The sequence below is a fragment of the Denticeps clupeoides genome, chromosome 3 (assembly GCF_900700375.1).
Source record: "Denticeps clupeoides chromosome 3, fDenClu1.1, whole genome shotgun sequence".
Classification (NCBI taxonomy): Eukaryota; Metazoa; Chordata; class Actinopteri; order Clupeiformes; family Denticipitidae; genus Denticeps; species Denticeps clupeoides.
Window position 1 is genome coordinate 19,943,515 of NC_041709.1, and position 7,099 is coordinate 19,950,613.

The window sequence follows — 7,099 nt, forward strand, 5'->3', positions numbered from 1 at the left end:
AGTGATTACAGAGGTTAAGGGGAACAGCATTTGATTTTTTGAAGCTTCTCTTTATGATTATTTCTCTCTATTAGTCCCATAAATTTTCAATTTGGGTGGGGATTTATTTAATTGTAGTATTTTTTTTCCCCCCATTTCAGATTGTGCGTGGCCAATCACTCCAGGTAACATATAAACTTACATAATAAGGAATATGTCATCAGGAGGTAGTTTTCTAGTGCAGTACACACAGGAGACACCCCTGTGACTGGAGCTCTTATCTTCATGTGTCTGACTCTGACCCTGGTCTGACTGATAGGCCTGTGCTACCTGAACCTGTTTTTATCACACACAACATGCCCTGTCTGCTCTCTACACGTGTGTGGGGGTGGGGGGTGTCTTCAATAAAACGTCTCTCTCATTTCTTTTTTTTTTCTTTTTTTTTTTTTGTCTTTGGTTCAGATGGAAAAGAAGGGGCTGTCCACACTACAGAGATCTCCAGCAGTGTTTCGCCAGATTATATCATGTGAGTGGCTCTGCTTTCACATGCTGACTCTATATTCCCCTCACTCCATCTGATCTTCATTCTTCAACCAAAACAAGATCTACCCCGAAATTTATATTTGTTTTTGTTGGTGAAACTCATTTAAGAATTCATACTGATAGGACACCACTCATTATATGAAATTTTAAGATTTAAGGTTTTAAAGTAATCCATGTCCGACTGTGTGTGGATATGCAAGACATTTATTGTTTTGCTGTTGTAATTTGCCCTTTATACTTAATTTCATCCATGGATTATAATCTTTTAACTCTGATTAGTCAAGTGGTCAACAGGGTTAAATTCCCCATGCTCTACAGACCCTCTTAATAATTGGGTGGAAACCTTTTTTTGGATTGTTGGGTTGAGTCCCGTTCCTTCTCTTCCCCCTCTCTCAGTAAGTATACAGCAGTAATATCTGTGGACCAGAGGCAGTGTTACAAGGATGACTTTAACGCGGAGTATGAAGAATATCGCGCACTCCACGCCAAAGTGGAGAGCGTCACCCGACGCTTCATGCAGCTCGACACCCAGTGCCGACGTCTCCCTCCCGGAACCAAAGAGTACCAGGTGAGCGCGTCCGTGCCAGCAGAGCCTGAGAGGACCGCAAGCACCAATCATCTGCTTCATTTATATAAAACTATTTCACGGTCCTATTACAAATTGTTGGAGGTGTTTGGATGTGTACGTTCTGATCCTCACTGATTTCCTACCAACAGCAGGTACGTGAGGAGGTGCTACAGGAGTACCAGAAGATGAAACAGGTGAGTTCAAAAAACGTCTACATTTCAAACACTTTCGCGTAGTTTTGGCACTTCTTAATGTCTGGACTACCCACTTGGCATTGCCTTGACAGTAAAAAGACCATTGAATGATTTCTGACATTTACATTTTATGCCAATACGGTCTCTCCCCTGAAATGGATCAGTCAGAATGGACAGTTCTTGTTGTTTTTGTTTTTTTTTTATTGCTAACTTTTAACTGTGCTTTTAAATGCCTGTAGAAACCTTTAATAATTGCCTGGATAGGGGTAAACAGTTGCAGTTTACAATGCAACTCATGAATTTACGCACACTTTGAGCCACTGTCATGGGTTGTGAGAAACAGGATTCAGTTGATCGGGATTCTGTTATTTTGTGTGTGTGTGTTTGGGGACATGCATGCGTTCGAAACTGAATTATGAATGATTTCTCTCTCCTTCTTCCTGCAGCTTTATCCAAATTACCGTGCCGATAAACAGAGGTGTGAGTACCTCCATAACAAACTGTCTCACATCAAGAGGCTGATTGCTGAGTTTGACCAGCGGAGGGCGCAGTCCTGGGCATGAGGGGGACGCCTGGAGTCAAAGGATCACAAAGAGGGCCAAAGCAGGGCATAAAATCAAAACCCCTGAATCCCTTCTCAAGAGCCACACACACCCTTTATATCCCCTGTTCCTCTTTTTCAAACCCCTTTGCTGCCATGGCAACAGGAGGAAACCCAGTGATGTCATAATTGTAGAAGAGGAAGTGAAACAAAACTCTGCAAAAAGCCTTCAAAGGACTTTAAAACCTTTTTTTTTTCCTTTCCAAAACTTGATAGCAAGTACTTTATCTATAGCTAGCTGTATTTAAAGAGGGAGATCTATTTATTTTATTCAGCTGTCAGGAAGAGCAGGAGCAAGTACACTATAGAGTTTAACATAGATGAATTACAGAGTTTCTCTTTATTAGATTTAGAGATTTCTAAATCAATGCAATAGCCGTGGGCCTTACCTGTTAGAGACTTCCTGAAGCCTTTTGCACAGGAGAAGATTTGAGCCCGTGAGTTTGTGTGTGTGTGTGTGTGTGTGTGTGTGTGCGTGTGTGTGTGTGTGTGTGTTCGTGGATGTCAACCAGTTTGTGTACATGTTACAGAAGAAGAATTGGGTATGGGGCTAGGTTTCCTGGGGTGACCGCTGGATTTCTGTGACCTGTGACCTTAGTGGAACAGTTCCAGTATTTGAGCCTTGAAGGTGTGTGTGTGTGTAGGTGAGCAGTGCCTTATACCATATGAGTACTTGCTTGACTCCCGGCTGAAGTGGCAGGGTGGGTCAGCCACATGTATTGTGTGTGTGTGTGTGAGCAATGATCTGGATGACTGCATGTTTGAATGTGAAACACAAAACTGTGTGTATGTGCACCAATAATGCGGTGCTGGGCGGGAGGGTAGAAATAAAAAAAATAAAAAAAATAAGGATAAAATGAGAAAAACAGAAAAAGCTGCTACAGTCTTTGCTACAGCCAGAGCACACAGGATCAACCTGGCTAGTGTTAAGTCTTTTTTTTTTTTTTTTTTTTTAAATCCAACAGGGGGTGGTATTTGTGCCACCTGCCTTTGACGTCTAAAAAGTCTTAGAGCCAGGAGAGGAAACGTAGCTACCACATGAGTATATTACACTTGACCAGTAAACCGTACTGCGTGAGCATTTGCAGTGTCGGTTTCTTTTTTTTTCTTCAGACTTATTTATGAATTGCGTAATCCTTTTTTCCCCCCTGACACATCACTTATTTTCTTTTGAATGAATGAATGGCAAAAATGAAGGTGATTGGAAGATATTTTTGATTATATATTTCATGCTTTCTTTATTAGAGAAGCGTTTAAGGGAAATGTTATGTTTACAGATCCTGTATTTAGGAGGTTTGCCAAAAGAAAAACAAAAAGTCCAGTGCTGTTTTGATGTGAAATAAAGCGCATTTACTGGTTTAGTCTGCATCTGTGATATACTGTGATCCTGGGGGGGGAGGGATACAAGAAAAATCCCCACCCATTTTAAAGTACTTCAGTCAGCGGGAGCATTTTCGATCACTTGTGACGTTCCATTTCTTTCCCTTGAATTACTTGTTCTCCAGCAATCAGTCTATGGACACTGGTCAAAAAAAACAAAATGGGCACTAATTTGGGTTGCTGTGACCTTTTTTATGTATTTTCGTTTTGTGACATCATATAAGTAGGTTAGAATTCTCTGGATGAACCCTTTACTACCGTAGCTTCTGGCCTATGAACCGTGGTGGACGTTGCCAGAGAAGGAAATGTGTCTTCTCAGAATTCCACTGGCGTTCGGATTCCTTTTAGGTTCCATTTGAATTCTGCATGATGATTCTATGTGGGTATCAGTTCACTTTTTTTTTTTTTTTTTTTTTGATATTTTATAGAGCCTTACCGTTCATGAATTAACTCTGCAGAAGCCACTTGTTTAGGGTCGGCCAACCAGCACATTGTTCCCTTGGAAAGAAATTCCAAGCGCGTACTGATCTTTCTTCCGAGCTGTATCGCCCTTTTATGAGGGAACGCACATGTGGTAATTTCATTTCTGCACGGACGTCTTGAGTCCTGGAGTTTGGTTGGTCCGCTGTCTGCAACACGATCAGTTTTCCTTTTTATTCTCAATCGCCGCCATTGCACATCTGACCTTCCAGCGGTTTCTGATGCGTGGGCTTCGGATGAAACGGCCAAACGTGTGCGTGTTTTTGTGTGCATGCTTGCTTTCCCAGTAAGCTGATCTCCACAGCATCTTCAGCTCCAGTCCTCGCCGCCCCACGTGTTCCTCCCACCCTCCCCGTCTCGCTGCAGGGACGAGCGAAAGTGGCCGAGGAAGGGGAAGCGAGCGATCGAGCTGCTGATGTTAGACCGTGTGCAATTTTTTTTTCTTTTGACTGGAATGGGGACTGGAAACAAGTTGTTTTTGGCCGACAAATGCATTTGAAGAAGTTCAATAAAAAAAATGTGAACTTGATTACTGGTGTGTGTGTGAGTTTCTTGTTCTCAGGATTGCAGTGCCATTCTGAGATGATGGCCCTTCTTCCTCACGCTGTCGTTATCCTAAGAACATGTCACTCCGGTCTCGACTATAATGGTCTTTCCACTGTAATACGTGTTGTAACGAAATGGACCTAGAGATGTTGGCGATCCATTGTGATTCATCCCCAGGGGAAATTCATTTCGGGAACAGAGTGCGGTGCAATATCCACAGTGCATCACGACTGGAGGGTAACCGCTCACAATCTGAACAGCTGCAAGTACTAGTAGCAGCGAACGGATATCATTTTACAAAACCAGAGTGATGGGGCGTGCGGGGCTGAAACCCGCCCAGAGTTATGACGGGTAGACCGCTAAATCTTCAGCAGATGCGATGAAGATCATATCAGCCTGTGCTGTAAAAGGGAGGAGTCCACCCACCAGTGTCAAAACAAGGGGCACACACTTGGCATACTTCCCCTCCTAGACAAATGGTAATACGTTGTTTCACGTGAGAAGCCGCTTTGTGGTCCTTCAATAATGCTTGCACTTTTTCAGGTGGTGCGTATGACAGACTGACATTCTTTTCATCAGTTTTTTTTTTTTTTTTTGATCCACAGCGACCTTAAGATCCTCAGCTCAACGTGCAATGAAAAGGATCACAGTGAGCCAGCTGCTCTGGCCAGTTGAGTTTGAAATGGGAATTTATTGGCCATTCAATAGGATTTTTAATAGTGTTCTCCTAGGATGCTTGGATGGAATTCTAGGACAGATGGAATGACTTTGGAGTAGTTTTGTTTCATCCCTGAAGATTTTCCTGCTGAGATGTTTTCCAGCCTCTCTCATCCTGTATCACTCTCCAGAAATGTCTTAAATATTTAAATACAGTAAATTTAGAAGATGTTACTGCTGAATCAAATGAAACAGGAAGTCCTATTTCTCGCCAACCGAGAGATCTCTTGAAATGTGTCTTTTTAGTTTATTATCCATATGGGACGGATGCACGGTTCACATAACCATTAGTTCAAATTACGCTTTGCAGTTAAGCTTATGTAAACACTATTATTGAAAGAATAGTTTCTGCATGAATAGTGGCACCATACACTATATTGGAAAAGTATTGGTACAACGCTACAAACCATTGGATTTGGGAATTCCAATTAGGGATGCACAGATGCAACTTACTCAGATGTTTGGATATCGGCCGCTCTTGTGTACCCATCTGATACTAGTTTTTTAAGTATTTACACCTGCTTTTTATAATTGGTTATATATATATATAATTGGTATTGTTTTTATTTTGCACCGCTGCTGCCACCCCTTGAATTAGAGTGGATGCTGTGAGCCAGACCTTCTCCAACAACATCAATTCTTGACCTCACAAATGCTCTTCTGGAAGAATTGTCAAAAATTCACATAAACACACTCCTAAACCTTGTGGAAAGCCTTTCCAGAAGAGTTGAAGCTGTTATGGCTGCAAAGGGAGGGAAAAGATTATATTAAAGCCTATGTATTACGAAAGTTCATGTATGTGGCAGTAGCCTAGTGGGTAACACACTCACCTATGAACCAGAAGACCCAGGTTCAAATCCCACTTACTACCATTGTGTCCCTGAGCAAGACACTTATCCCTGAGTTGCTCCAGGGGGGGACTGTCCCTGTAACTACTGATTTGTAAGTCGCTCTGGATAAGGGCGTCTGATAAATGCTGTAAATGTAAATGTGTGAAGGAAGGCGTCCCAATACTTTGGACATTATAGTATATAATGCCAATTTGTGAAAGGAAACTCTTATGAATAAACATGTAGACATCTTTAATGCTAATACAGTATAATATCATGCCCCCCCTAAATGTGTTATGAAGACTGAAGGGGGGGGGGCATCACAGGCATTGGCAGTTTAGCAGAGTAGAGGGGGCGGCAGGAGATTCTCTGACTGTCTGGAGCGGCATCTGATAACCAGCTCACAAAGTAATACAGGACGCTGAATTTAACAACTTACTCGAATTATCAACTTACTCGAATTAAATACTGCTCAGCAGGCTGCAATATCCATATTGCGCTGAGGTTTACAGCCAGGAAATCGGTTTCAGAAAGAAAGAACGTTTTAAATATGTATGTATCTATACCTGTCTGGCCCAACACTGTTTTCGCTGAAAATTGCACATGGGAACTGTGCACTGGATCGATGAATGCCATTTACTTACAAAAAAAAACATGTGCATGTAGATTTATGATGCACACTTCAGTGTAAAATATCTAGTGCTATTTAACTTTTTTGAAGTTATTTTGAAGTATTTAAGGTGGAACAGACACCCATATATGTGGGAAGTGATCGTGAGGTCCTCTGTGTGCCCACTGCTGCTGCTGCTGGGCTGAACTATCACACCTGTTTCCAAATAAAGCACATTTCATTCATTCATAAAATTGTCAATCCAAGCATGGTTGTTCAAAATTGCAGAAAGAAAACACAAACTGAATCTGCACACTACAGTTTCTATTATTTAAAATTAACACCAGTGGAAGATGGGAAAGAAAAGTTCAAAGCCCTATATATATATATATATGTTCATCTGTTCAAATTCAGCATGATTCCGACAACAGATTTTACAATAAAATATGACAATATATAACTCTTTAATATTCTTTTGTGTGTGTGTGTTACTATTCCAACAGGCAGCAACCGCTTTCTATCCTTTGCTCTTTCAGGAGCATAGATCATCGTAGTGCAACAAGGCTGCAGCCCTCTCATCTGCTCTATTCAAACTAGTTCTTTAACTATACAGTTTTTTATTAAATTATTAATATGTTAATAAATAACTGA

At 41.4% G+C, this 7,099-nt stretch overlaps 1 protein-coding gene across 1 annotated transcript in view; it reads left to right on the top strand.

Moving 5' to 3' along the window:
• ell2 (elongation factor for RNA polymerase II 2) overlaps positions 1 to 4,274 on the top strand; it is a 15,960-nt gene extending 11,686 nt beyond the window's left edge. The window contains 4 exon segments of the mRNA XM_028974507.1: positions 442 to 505; positions 919 to 1,090; positions 1,240 to 1,284; positions 1,731 to 4,274. Of these exon segments, the coding sequence (XP_028830340.1) occupies positions 442 to 505; positions 919 to 1,090; positions 1,240 to 1,284; positions 1,731 to 1,847 (398 nt within the window). The 3' untranslated portion in view covers positions 1,848 to 4,274.
• Positions 4,275 to 7,099: the final 2,825 nt, after the last annotated feature.